The 16453-nt window shown below is 35.8% G+C and overlaps 1 protein-coding gene across 3 annotated transcripts in view; it reads right to left on the reverse strand.

The window, feature by feature from the left end:
• The window catches only part of RANBP17 (RAN binding protein 17), a 254633-nt gene that overhangs the window by 86513 nt on the left and 151667 nt on the right, over window positions 1–16453 (reverse strand). For all 3 annotated transcript variants that reach the window (XM_065409394.1, XM_065409393.1, XM_065409392.1), the window contains 3 exons: window positions 11859–11939; window positions 4671–4734; window positions 4474–4582 (listed from right to left, as the gene is read on the reverse strand). In XM_065409394.1, coding sequence (XP_065265466.1) covers window positions 4474–4582; window positions 4671–4734; window positions 11859–11939 — 254 coding nt within the window. The remainder of the gene's footprint in view (window positions 1–4473; window positions 4583–4670; window positions 4735–11858; window positions 11940–16453) is intronic.

Below are 16453 nucleotides of genomic sequence, written 5' to 3' on the forward strand. Positions count from 1 at the left end.
TGGGACCTAAGTAATTTTTTATTGCAACCTAACTGGTTCTTCCAAGTGAAAAAGTACCTTTATCATTATTTTTGTTTTCAAAATAAGTGTAGTGGAGTAAGACTCTTTTAGGCGGCCCAGAAATAATTAGCTATAAAACATTCAATTCCTCAAATATTTTACTTCAGTTAAAAAAAAAAAATCCAACCACAAAAGCAAGTCTCCACGCACTATCATCAGTATGATTATTGTATGATCCACATTCATGTAATATAAAATATGAGAGTTAAATGATGCTTTTTTACAGAACTGGAAAAGAAAGAAACCATTCCATGAACAAATTACCATTGTAAACTGCTCTTTTGCGATGATTCAAGCCACAAACTAGTGTGCACTTAGACTCATTTATGGCCTCATTATGCCCTTTGAAAGAAAAAAGATCCTTCAATGGCACATTTTGGTGGATCTTTCATGCTTTAAGGGCAGACTGCAGCATTTCCCAAGCAGGCATCTCGCTGAGTAGATCTGGCTGTGGTTTACATTAGTTGGTAGTGTTTTATATCCACTGAGCGGGGATTCATTTTGCACTGGTGTAAATAACTACACAGAGTACAAGGCAGTGGAGAATCAGGCCCAATGTCTTCAGGAGGAGCTTTTTATAATTTACGTGTAAAGCCTTTGATAATCCAAAATTCAAAGAAAAACTGGATTAAAATCTTCTGAAACCTTTACTTACGAAAGCATTTTGTTGGCGTTTCAGTAACCATTTTCTTTACTCTATACTTTACACAAGTGAATATTTAGTTTACTTTAAAAATCGTGGGCCATGGACCAATTTGACAAAATGGTGCAATTGTAAATGTCAAAAAAGTCTATTTTCATTAGAAATACAACCTGGGGCACACACAGCATTCAAAGTGTAATTACATTCAAACAAGGTTCAAATTACTGAACAGAAACCAAGTGCCTTTTAAAGTAAATGCCAATTAATGTACTGCTAATTCTTGCTCCCTCCCCCATGGTTGATTTGGTTTTTCTAACCACTCCAAAGGGAATGGTTTAAATACAACTAATTCTACACTTTCTATAAAAGGCTAATTTACAACTAATTTTATATTTGAATCCAGAAAAGCACATTACATTTCTTAAAAAACACTAATTTACCATGAGACTTCATCTTAATTTTATCTCCATGTAAATTATTTTTAAAAGTCAATAATATGAAAAACTTCCTTAACAAATCCTTTCTTCATTTAATGTTAGAAAGCCTGAAAAGGATGACTAGTATGATGACCAATTCTCTTTGGACTAAAACCGATGACTTGCTGCTTGTTTATAAACCTTACAGTTCTATAAAGTTAAGAATGATGTCATTTAAAAGGTATGTATTTGTCACACACACACAGGAAAAGTATAGCTCATGTGCGTTTGATGTTTCACATCTGTATTCTCAACTGAAAAGCAGAGTTTTCCCTGTGCACTTCTCTAGATGTGTTTCTCTGAAAGGTCAGAAACAGACAAGCTAATATACTCCAAATGGGAATCCATAGGATATTAATCCAATAAGTTTGTTTAGGTCTTCCTCCAGCTACACCTATTCCTGTCAGGTCTTCTGGCCACTAATGTAGAGGAATCAAGCCAATCTCAATGAACCATTAATTTCTGGGCAATCACATTTCTCTTGTGTTTCACTTGCCTAGAGTTATCAACCGGAATGGCATCTTGCTCACACAACACCTCTTTGAAGATGTGACTTTTATCACCTAGATGGGTTGGTTCTGCTCACTCTCTGCTCTTCCTATAGGGAAAATCACTAAAGCTGCATGTCTGCATGGTTTCCACTAGGAAATTTACCCCCTGCTTACAACAGGTGTCAGCAATGGATGCAGCTGAACTGCTCCTGAAAACAGTTGAAATGCAAGTATAGATAGCTTTTGAGGTAAGCCACCTTTGCAAATATGCTGCCTGGCTAAATCTTTCTGTGGGAGCCTGAAAAATCAATTTACTTGCCTAATTCCTATTTTTAACATATCCAAATATTAAAACAACAAATGGCAGAAAAGAGGGTAAATGACAGCCCCAAATGTCCTCAAGAAGGAAAGACTATTTTTAGGGTACAAATAGGGTAACCACCACCCACAGAAAAGCCAGGAATAAATTAGGGGCATCTAGAAAAACTAGAGGGTAATACTTCACCTAACTCAAGAGAGTCCTTGAACTACAGCCAGACTGAATGTAGACTCATATCTCCAATTGACATCGCATCATGAACCAAATTGCTATTCCAAAATTAACTAAATTCATCAAATTAAAAAATGACAGCAAATTTGTGAGAACAGCTGACTGCAAGCGATTTCTACCACTGAAGATACAGGAAATCTTGGCATACCTGTGAGAGTTCCACCAGTTGCAGCTCAAACCTTGCAGAAATGCTCATATAAAATGATGGCACTATCAGATAAACCTAGACCTCAAACCCTACTCTATTTCTAATCCAACTTTCTCTCAGAAGGCTGACATTCCCTTTTCTGCCAATCTCTAATTTTAATTTAGCAATACACTCATTCTCACAAACTGTAATTTTTGCACAGAAATCTTTAAGGGAAAGAATTATTATGACTATAATTTGAATAATAATATATATAAAAACAATAATATATATAATTGTATCTAATGGGCTAGCTGATGAAAACTGGTGTGCCTCCATTGACTTCATTGAACCTATGTCAATTTACACTGGTTGAACATTTGGCTCATAACTTATGTTTCTTGCAAACCAATCATAGAATCAGGGTTGGAAGGAACCTCAGGAGGTCATTTAGTCCAACCCGCTGCTCAAAGCAGGACCAATCTCCAACTAAATCATCCTAGCCAGGGCTTCATCAAGCCTGACCTTAAAAACCTCTAAGGAAGGAGATTCCACCACCTCCCTAGGTAACCCATTCCAGTGCTTTGCCACCCTCCTAGTGAAAAAAGTTTTTCCTAATATCCAACCTAAACCTCCCCCACTGCAACTTGAGTCCATTGCTCCTTGTTCTGTCGTCTGCTACCACTGAGAACAGTCTAGATCTATCCTCTTTGGAACCCCCTTTCAGGTAGTTGAAAGCAGCTATCAAATCCCCCCTCATTCTTCTCTTCTGAAGACTAAACAATCCCAGTACCCTCAGCCTCTCCTCATAAGTCATGTGCTCCAGCCCCCTAATCATTTTTGTTGCCCTCCGCTGGACTCTTTCCAATTTTTCCACATCCTTCTTGTAGTGTGGGGCCCAAAATTGGACACAGTCCTCCAGATGAGGCCTCACCAATGTCGAATAGAGGGGAATGATCACGTCCCTCGATCTGCTGGCAATGCCCCTACTTATACAGCCCAAAATGCCGTAAGCCTTCTTGGAAACAAGGGCACACTCTTGACTCATATCCGGCTTCTCGTCCACTGTAACCCCAGGTCCTTTTCTGCAGAACTGCTGCCTAGCCATTCGGTCCCTAATCTGTAGCAGTGCATGGGATTCTGCACTTGTCCTTGTTGAACCTCATCAGATTTATTTTGGCCCAATCCTCTAATTTGTCTAGGTCCTTCTGTATCCTATCCCTACCCTCCAGCGTATCTACCACTCCTCCCAGTTAGTGTCATCTGCAAACTTGCTGAGGGTGCAGTCCACGCCATCCTCCGGATCATTAATCCTATGCTTCTTTTAGTAAATTTATCATCTGTGCTAGTATGTAACCACCCATCATTGTTACTAAACTAAAGGCTAAAATCCTGCTCACAAATAGATTGAAAAGGAGTCTTACCTGCCTGATGAGTCCTAAATTAATATCATATGGTGCTAAGGGATGGGATAAAATCAGTTTATTGTCAATATATTGGTGCAAACCAGGCTAACCACTAATGTCCCGATCCTACACACACTTAACGTACATGCTTAAATTTATGCACATGAATAATCTTATTGACTTCAAACAGGACTACTCATGTGTGTAAAATTAAACAAATACATTAAGTGTCTGCTCAATACTCTGATTCAAACTCTCAGAGCTGAGATTCCTTACAGGCTGAGAATTTATATGAAGTAGTACAACCATCTGCTAGAGTAAACATTGAAACCGGTGCCTTTGGAGTAGTCACTGAAGTCAGTCGAAGGTGAAACTTTTTAGAATGTCACAAGATCAGGCCCTTGCATTGTAAGTAGCCAAATTACACTAATGGATCCAAAAAGTCTTATGTGCAATAAACTACTGGTCTCGCTTTCAGAACTCATATTACTATAACCAAATCTAGCAAATAAAAAAAAGACTATTGTATTTCAATGGCCACAAACCTCAAAAGCTATTATGAATTATTTTAAACACCATCTAGAACAGATGTACTGAACTCATAACCTATTTTTAATAGTGTCAGTAACCTCTCATTAAGCAGACTTAAGCTCTGTTTCTAAAATTAATAAGATTACAAATATCAAAGAGACCTGAGAAACACTTTAGTTTGACTCTTACCTAGATCTACCATGAGCAGGCGAGTGAGAGCAGTGTAGAAAGTTGTTCGGCATCTAAGGTCACTGAGACTGTAATTATCATTCACTCCCAAAAAAGGAAAGTGTTTACTCTGGCAAAACATAAGGACATCACAAGTTAAAATAGCTTACAAAATTATGAAGGAGTCTAAAATATTTGAACATAATAAGAAAACTTACTGTGTGATTCTGAAGCATGAACTTCACAGCATCTATTTTCACAAGTTTTTTTAAGAGAATATAAGTAACAGACGTTAAGGAAAGTCTCCCTTAAAGTATTATGCTGAGATTTGAATATTGCTGTAAACTTAACTTGCATAATTATGAATGATACAATTGCTAACTGAAAGTATTAAAATACACATATCTTAAAAATATGGTGTTTCTGAAAAAATATATAGCTCAGAAATAGTATTACAAACATTAAAATTGATTATCTATTGTTAACCAAAGCAATTACTTTTCATGTCACATATTTTAGTCGCAAAAGAGCCAATGAATTAAATGATATTTAGAATTAAACTAAAAGTTTTCGACAATAAATGGTGCTGGTTTTCCAGATAGTACCACGTGGCCAGGATGGTGGAGGAAATACTGCTGTTTTGTAGTGGCAGCTGGTCAATAGGATTTGCCCTCACTGAGAGAGGTTGCCAATGGGCAATCAAATTGGCTAGCTGGGGGCCTTAAACAGGACCACAATGGACAGAAAGGAATTCCCTTACTTTTTCTTCTCCTTTCTTTAATTCTTCTTCACTCCTAAGTGTGACATTGAAGGAACTCCCTAGCTCTTCAGGGTTTTTGTTTTGTTTTGTTTTACCTTTAAGGGTAGTGGAAGGAGTGTACTGGGCAAGTTAGGCCAGCTACTGGTATAAACACCAGCCTTACTGAGTATAAAGACTCTCCTTTTGATTGCAAGGGAGATGAAGTTCCCAGGGGTATGTGGGTGTGGAAGATGTGCAACTTAAGATAATCTTGCCTTAGGGGGAAAAAGACAAAAAATAAGATGCAAGAGAACTCTCCTGACTTGTCACACACAAAAAGGTAACCTCTGAACTCTGAAAGGTGAGACTCCTGCAGGATGGCATCTTCAGAGAAGCATTTGGTTCACAGACAGAAAGAGAAAGTTACAGGATATAAAACTATCCTTCAATGCTTCTGGATTTTGAATACTTTTATTGCTCATCCCCCCCAAAGACAATAACCTATAATTATATGCAACATTTAAAAAAAAACAGGAATTACAACATTTCGCTAGTTTTCTTAAAATCAGTTGTCAACCAGCAAAGAAGATGCTAACTAAGCTAAGAATCTGATCTTAGAAATGCTGAGGCATCTCAGTCTCTGCTGAAGTAAATGGCACTCGGATGCTTCTCAACACACTGCAGAATCAAGCCAGCCCTTGGTTTGGTTAGCCAGAAAAGTCAGTAAGTCACATAAGACATCTGGCATATCTTAGGTATGTATCCTATTATGATTCTTCAGCAAACAGACAAGTGAAAACTGACAGTATCTTTAAAAAAAAAAGAAAAAAAAAAAAAGGTAAAACCCCCACAACTCTACCATTAGTAGGAATCTCTCCCATTCATGCTGTTAATGAACACTAAGTCATGTTTTGCCAGTGGAATATTTATGGGAGCAATAAAGTGGAACATTCTCAAGATGAATCCAGTACATTTAAGATGTATTTACTGTGAAACTGTGTATGCAGAACTATTTTACAAACCAAGGGAAAAAAAGACTTTTTAAAATCATAACCTATGCCAACTTTGCTGTCTTTAATTACACTCTAAAGTAATAAATATTAAAGAATGAAACCTGTTGCAGGTTATCAACTACTAAAAAAAGAAAAGTTTTGTTCATATCATTGACCTAAAGGGCCAAATGCTGACAAAGAGCCTCTACATTTGCTTGTGCATGTATATGCATATACACCTCTACCTCAATATAACGCTGTCCTCGGGAGCCAAAAAATCTTACCGCGTTATAGGTGAAACCGCGTTATACCAAACTTGCTTTGATCTGCCAGAGTGCGCAGCCCCGCCCCCCCGGAGCACTGCTTTACCGCTTTATATCAGAATTTGTGTTATATCGGGTCGCGTTATATCGGGGTAGAGGTGTATATGAAAATTTTATTTCAAAGACGGCTAAGGGTGTTGGGTGCCTACAAATCCCAGCCACAATCATTTATGCAAAATCTTCACAAAACAATGCAAATCCTGTTTGCCATTGGCTCTTGAGGTCACATGGTTGACAGAAGTGGTTTCAAAATGTGTATCCAAGAAAACAGTTTCACCCTTTAAAAATTGTGAAGAAAAAACGTATTTCCATGACATGTTTTTCCAACAGAAGCCCTCATTATATGAAGAAATACAGATACCTGCAATGTTTTACTAGTTATTTACACTTTTAGAAAACATGCAGGATTGAGGAAGTAATCTTACTTACAAGACCACAACCTCATAGTTCAGAATTGCTTAGTGTAGTACTTTTTTTTTGTTTTCACTTTAAGCCAATTCTACAAATTTCTAAGTGCAATGTCACACTCAGGGGAACGTGTTTGTTTGCAATAACAGCACTTTCAGTTTTCTGGGAACTTAGGTCCGATCTATGCTAATTTCTAACATAACAGGGGACTCCGCTGCAACATTTCAGTCTTCAAAGTTAAAACATGGTTCTGTCTTACAATACATATGGATCTGAATAAGGTTCAGGAATCATACTACAGCCTCTGACTTCTTCAGAGTTGTATCTTGGTTCAATGTAAGACAAAACTGTGTTTAAACTGCCATGTTTGTCACTGGGTATCCCAACCTGATAGAAAGTACATAGCATATGGGATCTTAAACCTTCAGCCTGGTGCCACAGCATACAACTAAATTGTGAAGTTATGTCATAGCAATGCTCAATAGTGTGTTATTACTTACACTGCCTAACACTATGGGTGTTCTTTCCATCCATGACTAAAACCCATAGTTAATATTAAGAATGCTCAGGCCTTTACCCAGTATTCTATTTTCTTGCACTAAAACACAGGTTTAAATGCTGAGCATGAAGACAGAAGTATGAGGTTTAGAAAGACCTGAAAATATTCAAAGGATGTTAATAAAACACAAGAGGCCAGATGCTCAGTGTACATCAGAGCAGGGGGGAGCAGATGGCTCTCTAAGGGTTGAGCTTTGGCCTGGCAAATATACCCTGCCTCAAAAACATCCCCTGTGTTGGTACTAATCCCTTGAGGATTCCTCCATTAAGGGAATCCATTGCTGCCCATTTAGGGCAGTCCTCCACCTGCTTTGGTGCTGAGAATCTGGCCCCAAGTTTATCCTACATAGTGGGATTTCTTTTTTTTCGTTTTTCTTTTAAAAAATGTAGGAAATCCCTTTAAAAAACTAAACTAAACAAAAGTTAAAGTTGCAAAACTAAATTAAAGAAGCACTCAAAAGTCAGGAAGTGACAAGTTAACCCTTTTCCCAATTCAGTGCATGTGTATTATGATACAGTCTTCAGCTGCATGATCACATACAATTTTGCCCCCACAGGATCTTTTTCCACAACATTTCTCCATTCCCTACAGTTGTACTATGTATACTCTGAATGAGGCTGGTGTCTGTAATATGGCGTTTAGATGGTGTGCAGTAAATGAAATATGGGACCACACACTGTACCTTGAGGATAAAAAGAAATACTGAACAGCTGTCTCATTCATTGAGCACTGGTCATCTCCTGCACTGAATGAGGTAGGGACCGGGTGGACAAAAAATAGAAAGAGATAATATATTTCAAGTCTGTTGTGACACATACACACAAGTGGGCAGTTGAGATTGCACATTGTTATTTCCTGACTTGAGTGCTTCAATTTGCAACCTTTATGTTCTTATGATGTAAGGTTTTTGTAGGAATGATTAATTTTAACTTCAAACTGATCAAACTATTTTTTAAAGTTATTATCCAATTCCTTAAAAGGCTGTGGATGGGGAATGCTGCTTTTGGCAAACCTGCTAACCTGATTTAAAGGAAATAGTTAGCATATTTATTTTTGTTAACCTACAGTACTTGGTTAAGAGCTATTTGTTTTCATATTGCAAAGCTATATAATTTCTCCTCCTTATAAGAGAGATCTTTAAAAATAAACGTAGATAAAGCAGACTTTTTGACAGAATGAGTATTTTGCAGCCAGTTGCTTTACAAAATAACAACACAATTATAATTATTTTGTTATGGAAAATGTATGATGATAAAGTTAATTATTAGGAAGAACTAAACATGCATGAGGGAGCACTACGATGGCACTGACATAAAGGAACCACTAATGTATTCCATTATGTAAATGAATTCAAAGATATTTCATGAATGATCAGCTAGAAGGGACATAATGATTTATAATTCAAATAACTGAGCTTTAAAATCAAATTGGGCTAATATATTTCTGAATATGCAAACCTGGAATCACTGTTAAAATAATGTAAAACGCGACACCAGTACAAATCATTTGTTGCCGTTTGTTGTTTTAAAAATGTTATTTTTTTCCTTTTTGATGTTATGTAGAGTGCTAATTAGCATTAAGATTTTTCTTTTTAACTAAGAGAATCTTTAGAAATAATGACTTTTATGCATAATAAAAAGATAAGTACCAAATTTCTATGAACATTTAGAGACTGACTGGATATGTAGAGATTAATTTTCTACTAAGAAAATTATATGCACATGAATGACAAATACTGGCCAAGAACTGAAATTATTTCTTTTTAACCTTTCAACCCAATCAAGATGTACCCTATATCATATGCTGAAAGTGAAGCTCCTGGATCTGGTCTCTTAAAAATATAATGTTTCTTCCAAAGTCCTTTTAAATCATTATTTTTAAAAAAAAAAGGAAAAAAAAAACTAACAGTGTGAAAAGGCCAAAGTTTGCAATGCCAGGAAGTACTTATAAACCACTTCATAGGTTTAGAAATAAAAAGTACTTCAGCATTATTATAAAAAAAAAAACCCTATTGGTGAAGTTTTTTATAGGAAAAAAAATACATATCTTTAAAAGCCAAAATGACCAGTGAAATTGGGTTGTACATCATTTTCCAGCAAAAAGGAAAAACAGCCTCGACAGGTGTAATTTATCATTTTTCTGATTTAATACCAAAGAAATATATTAAAATAATAAAAAGAATCCTGAAATCCTCAAAATTTGTAGTGATAAATAGCCCTCCCTGTCTTTATTGCATTATGCCTACTAACAGAAATATTGCATGGTGGATTTTGCCAGACAAGGACGATTATTTTCCAATAAAAAGTTGCATATTAAATTCCAGCACAAAAGTGGGTGTCTAATACTTTTGAAATCTTTTATGGTTTGCCAAGGAACACAATTCTAAACTTAACTAATACAAACACATCACAGTGAAGTGAACCAGCATTAAAGCTATCTGTCCTACCCCACCCATCTAAACCAGAGAAGCTACTGTTCTTAGAATGTTTGCTTAAATATATTTTGATGTTTATGGTTTTAGTTCATCTTCCTTCTTATTGATTTTAAAATGTGTTTTTTTGTGAAGTCTCATTTACATATCAGTATATTTGGAAAGGTATCACTACTTCTGGATACTTTCATATGGCACAGCTTTAAAGCTCTGCTTTTATCAGGGATCTTAGCAACACTTAATAAATTACTTAAGGAAAACTCTCCTTACAAATCTGCTCTTCAGGACCCTTAATTATATACCCCTGTTTAAGCTCCCAGATCATGGTAATATTGTATCCAAATCACAAACAGCAAACTCATCTACTTTACTCAAAGTACTATCTGAAAATTGTTAAACCATCAACATATTCCTTGGTCACCTTACAGCCTTAAAACAAGTATCCGTTGTGTCAGTAACTGCAGATTGTTCCCCATTTTTTAGGGCTGGGATGGTGAGGCAGGTCTCAAATACATTCCTGCACATCAAATGCTAAGTGACTGACCCCAATTCCTATGGTGGTGGTGGTGGTTGGGAAGTAGAGCTGCCTTCTAAATTCTTAGTCATGTAATAACAAACATATAACCGGCCCATTCCTGTTAACAGTAATATAATGGTGACTATTTCAGCTTATGTACATAAACGAGCAACAAAAGAAGCAAGTATTTTGAATTAGGTGGAATATTTTAAACTTCTTGGTTAACTTAGTGTATTGAATACAACCAGACACAGTAGAGGGAAAGCGAACCCATTAACTCTTGTACATTCTTATTCATGCATTGCAATAATCAATCCCCTTTTTGTTTTTGTTAAATACCTTAGTGATGTTTAGATTTCACCTGTGCCCCATTATATCTGGTGGTGGTAACAGTAGATATACATATATTTAACATCTCCCATGTTGGCTGATTAATAATACTTGTAGTAAGTGTGAGAAAACATACACTGCATAATTTTAGCTAAATTAAATGCACTTATTCAATCTGCAAAACAATAAGCAGCATTTAATACAAGGAAATATATTAACATTCTGCTGTGATGACTAGAATTCTAAGGAGAAAATAAAATGATTCAAGGCTGCACTTTCTAGCCTCTTTTCCTTTCTGACTGTCTATAACATTAATCTCTTCACCTGAAACTGAAAGAAAAGCAGTTTTTATTTTAAATATATCGAAGGACTTCCCTTACTGAACATTTCTATCAGTTCTGAAAATTTTTGTTTTCCATTGCCTGTATCCACTTAAACATCTTGATATGTCAAAAATTACTATATGCTAATTTTCTTTGAAAATTGATCTTCTTGTCTGACTTTTTGGAAATTCAAAGAGTAAACATATCATACTCTCTTTTATGATTTATGACTTAAGTAGCAGCCTCAAAAAGTTTGTGTCAAAGCAAAATCTAACCCAGGACTCAGGTGAACTGATAACAAAAATTCAAGATCATGGTGTTGCAAATACAAACAATGAAGGCACTGGTTCTACAAGATATTTAAGCCCATGCCTGACTTTATGGATGTAAGTAGTCACATGGATTTTACTGGGATTACTCATGCACTTAAAGTCAGGTATGGGTTCAAGTACCTCAGTTGAATCAGAGCCAAAATGGGTCCAGCCTTGCTCTCTTTAGAGTCAATGACATTCTTGTCTTCTGGAGGATGTCATGAATGAGACTAATGATGTTAATGAACTAGTCATATGGATAATCTTGTGTTGAGACTCAGAATGGGGAAACAAAAAATAACTTAAAATGTGCTATGCATATAAAAAGGCCAAACCAAACTAATATTTTTAATATTAATATTCTCACTGGTGTTAAAACAATTTACTATAAAATGGAAAATGGCTTGCAAATATTAATTTTTACTAAATTATTTTCATTGACTAGGACCCGCGATGTACAATAAAAAGGATATCCAACAGAAAGATCATTTAGAAACTGAAGAGTTCTTGAAATCACAGGCTCGCATCTTCCCCAACATTTAAGGTTTGTAACACTAGAATAATTTAAAGAAAAAAGGAGAGAGAGTTTATAATAAATAATGTTTCCCTCTTTGTGAGAAGGGTGTGGGTAAGTATACACACACACACACACACACACACACACACAAAATGCTAGGGTACTGTTGTACAAATACATCCTTCTGGTAGATACTGTTCTTTTTATGTTCACGAGATGGGAAACATTACAAAAAATAAGTTAATTCAATACTTTTTATTCTTGAACCAGTAATTTCAACATTTTATAAACCTACAACCAATTTAGCATTAAATAATCTATTTTTACCACTTCCCTATCAGTTGCTCTGCCACCATTTTTCATGGTAACACGACCTTCTCCTTATCCATCTTATATATTTATATGGCCCCTAATAATGTAGTATCTGAGGATTTCATAATTGTGGTAGGGAAATGCCATTATCCCCATTTTACATATAGGAAACTGAGGCAAAGAGAGACTAAGCAACACGGCAAAGGTCAGAGAGGAAATCTGTAGTGGAAAAGGGAATTGAACCTGGGCCTCCTAAGGATAGCACCTTAAACTTAGTCCAACCTTCTCTCCTAAGCAGCATTGTTACAAAAATCCAAAACACCCTAATGAGAGTATATATTGGTATAGATCTAATATTGGATTTGAAAACAATACAACACAAAAGGGTTTAGATGTTCTCTTTCAGTACCTGAAAACAAACACAATATCAAAGTATTAACCAATACCTCTTAGGCCAAATTATGGCTGGCCTTGGGTGGATGCGCTTAGTAGAGATACTTAGTAAAGCCCTTAGCACCCCACTCTCCCAGCACACCCAAGCATGAACCTCCAGATGCTATCACTTAAGATGGCTCCCCAGTTCTGGCTTGTAAGAAACATAAATTTACCTCTCAATGTTTGTAAACTGCTTGGAAAGAACAAAGTGCTGAGAAAGAGTGTGTTGTCTCAGAAAATATACAGTAGATACTCTAATGCTGGATTCATTTGCAGAAATTAAAAGAAAACATCAGAGCCCTTCTGAAATGTATCTGTTTCAAATTCAGTGACATATCAATACTCATTGTATACCCTTATAGTTTGCAATGCAAAGTGTGTAAGTAGGTGGTGTTACTTCAATTTTGGGGATGGTGAACCTGAAGTAGAGAAGTTAAGTGCCTTAAATCAGCATAGTTTTGCTACACACACACACACACACACACACACACACACACACACACACACACACACACACACACACAACTATGTAGGATAAAGGTCACACACAAACACACACACACACACACACTACTATGCAGGGTAAAGGTGAAGTCTTTTCTCATAGGGGTATGTGTGTATGTGTTTGGTTTTTTGTGCATGCATGTAGTTTTGGACAAGTTCCAAACATAATTATTTGCTCATTTCTACGCTAACACTGCAAAAAACAAAGCTTCTCATCTTAAATGCACGAATAAGCATTGACTCATTTAATAAAAACCACTATGAACAAATATAATGGCTCATATTGTCTTAAAGAAACAGCCTATCCTAGCAAGTCCATAATTTACCGTTTATCCCTATTGTAGGGAGTTCTCAAAATGTTTCTGCTATACTAAATCCTAACAGATATATATTGTAGAAAGCAATAAAAATCAATTTGGATTATCCAGATCCAACATCAATACCAAAATCATAAAAGGCAATTCTCCAAAAAAAAAAAAAAAAAAAAAAAAGGCAGAAATCTATTCTAAACTTCAGCATCCAAAGTTTGAACGTTTAAAGAGAGAAGAAGCAAAACAGACCATTTTAAAAAAGCTGTCCCATTCTTGTTTGACTTTTCCTTTTCTTCTAATGTTTCTTCCCAGTTTGGCCTATTCTTTTTGCTCCATATGCTGCTGCATTTGGATGATGAAAAGTACGAATGGTGCATGTAAAAGGTTGACGACATATTGGTGAGTCCTGACCATTTCCATTTCTGTTTTTGGTGTATCGACACCACGCAACAGGAATGATGGACAATATTAATGAGTAATATATTAAATTACATTTATGCCATAACAGCTCACAGGAAAAATCTGTAAAACCTGAACAGAAATATAACTAAGTGTACAGAACACCAAACCAATTTTATGATTTTCCAATATTTGAGGGAGAGAAGCCAAGGAACAACATAGGTGAGAAATTCAAGCTCTTCAAGAAGTCAAGCATTTGAGTCCAAGTGCTGGTGTCCTTTTCTCTGTCTCTTAAGTGACTAATTGATAAAGATACTAAGTGAAAGAGCGTTAAAGCAACTGAGCAGGAAACTTCAAATGCATGACAGAAAGTAAAAAATTACATTTAACAGGATTCCAATCAGAATCTCAAGTCTACAGAAACTTACATAACAGACTAACAGAGATCACATTTTTAAAAGCAAATATACATAATGTGGAACAAAGAAATGACAGAATATTTCCATATTTGGTATACGAAAACCAAAATACTGGGCTGTAATTGTTCTCAAAAAATGAAATAGTGTCACTAACATTGTTCCAGTATTTATAAACTGGAAAAGAGACACAACATCCAAATGGCAAGGTTTATAGTTATTCTGGTAACACAAATATTTATTATTAGTACCAGTATTAGATCCAGTACCAAGGGATCAGAATAACCAAACTCAGGCCTCTGAGACTGTACCAGACAAGAGGAACTTCAGACTGCCTGTAAGCCCTACTACCTGTGAGCACTACTTTAATGATATTTTGTCTAAGGTAAAATCTGCTTCATTTTGTGGTCGGATCATCATATCAAAGATTATGCTTTTCTTAATGTAGTACCTTTGAAACTATTTGCCTTATTATTATTTTTAGGCTGAATATTTAAAAAAACTTGAATACCTCCCCCCTCCCAACTTCTCCTTCTCTTACCTCGAATCCTAAGCAAAAACAAGTTACCCACATATTTTATAGATAAACATAGGTAAACATACAAACATCTTAATTAAAACTATTCTGACCAGTGAACACTTATTGTCAAAGTTTGCATAATTAGGGATATCATATTAATGAAGAGGGGTAATGATGGATGTAAAAGTATCTTTCCACTCAATCTTTCTGAACTATTCAACAATTTTCTACTGCCTTTCCTTCCCTTGATCATTCTCACCATGTCTTCTTAATAAGTGAACCCAGAACTTTAAACCCACACTGCTGTTAGAGCTGTCCATGGTGCTGACTGCATGATGAGCTTACAGAAAAAAGTACTATAGTAAACTCTGGAGGTTACTACTTCATTGGGAATGGGATGGGAGCTCTAGGGAAGGGAGCAAATGAGACAATTATGAAGAATCAGGAAAGGAATGAGGATGGGAAAAACCAAAGTGTACAGTGAATGTGGGAAAGGGGAGACTGAAGGACTGAGGCATAGGTGTGAGCAGGAAGAGAGTTGCAAGTCTACTTGGGTCACAAGGTGGTGGTTGCCTCTTCAAGTTATCATTGCATGCATCCCTGTTATAATACTATAAGCCTTGTATTATTGTTTGCTACCTTAAATGAAGAGGAGGAGGGTGGAAACCTGTATAAGTATTACAAAAATGGAGATGATGTGCAAATAAAATCATGATTTTGAAAGGCTATATATGCATATTGTGACATTTATTTTTATGTGGCTATGAAGGATAGACAAACACTCAAAACGTTGAAGAAGGTTAACTATGGATGACATGAACCAAATTTCAAAATAGCTGAACAACCCAAGTCACATAGTATAGGGATATTCTTAGTGACCAATTAAGATTATTTTGGACACTTTTACACAATATGAGTTTTAAAATTCAAAGAGACAAAACCACAATTTAATATATTAGGCTGAAAATTTCAAATATTGGATTCTCAATTCCCATTCAAATGAATGAAAATTGGGCATCCAAACCACCTAAAAGTCTTTGGAAATCTCAGCCATAGTGTGCTATATGTGTTTTAGTAACAAGGAGGAAATGGGCAATATGCTAGCAACAGAGCTCTATATACTCATGCTTTATTTCTTGCAGGTTATCATCTTTTACAGTTCAGAACTCCTTGTGGCACATGGACATTGAGTGAATATAACTCTTCACTAGAGCTGGGTAAATGCAAATAGTTAAAAAAAAACACAAAATACCTTCACAAATAAAATATTTGAGTTGTAGTTTGCTATGATTCATGGGGTCATATTGGCTATTCACAAGCAAACAGGCAATTGCTGGGTATTTGGGAACATGTTCACAAATCCTGAATTTTCCATGAATATTTGGTGCTTAGATAGTATGAAGACAAGCACCCTAGGAAAAATATATATATATATATGTGTACATGTACCCCAGATAGATAATTACTGGATTCATCCATACATTCACAGGAGATGTTTGTTATTAGTTATTCACTCGTCTCATTTCAGTTATCCTATCAGGGAGCAGAAACAATACTCTGTGACTCTGATAACCAATCATGTAAAACAAATACGAACATTTTGTGAATCCAAAGACTAATAATTAATTACCACAACTATGTGACAAGTTTAAAC

The sequence above is a fragment of the Emys orbicularis genome, chromosome 8 (assembly GCF_028017835.1).
Source record: "Emys orbicularis isolate rEmyOrb1 chromosome 8, rEmyOrb1.hap1, whole genome shotgun sequence".
Classification (NCBI taxonomy): domain Eukaryota; kingdom Metazoa; phylum Chordata; order Testudines; family Emydidae; genus Emys; species Emys orbicularis.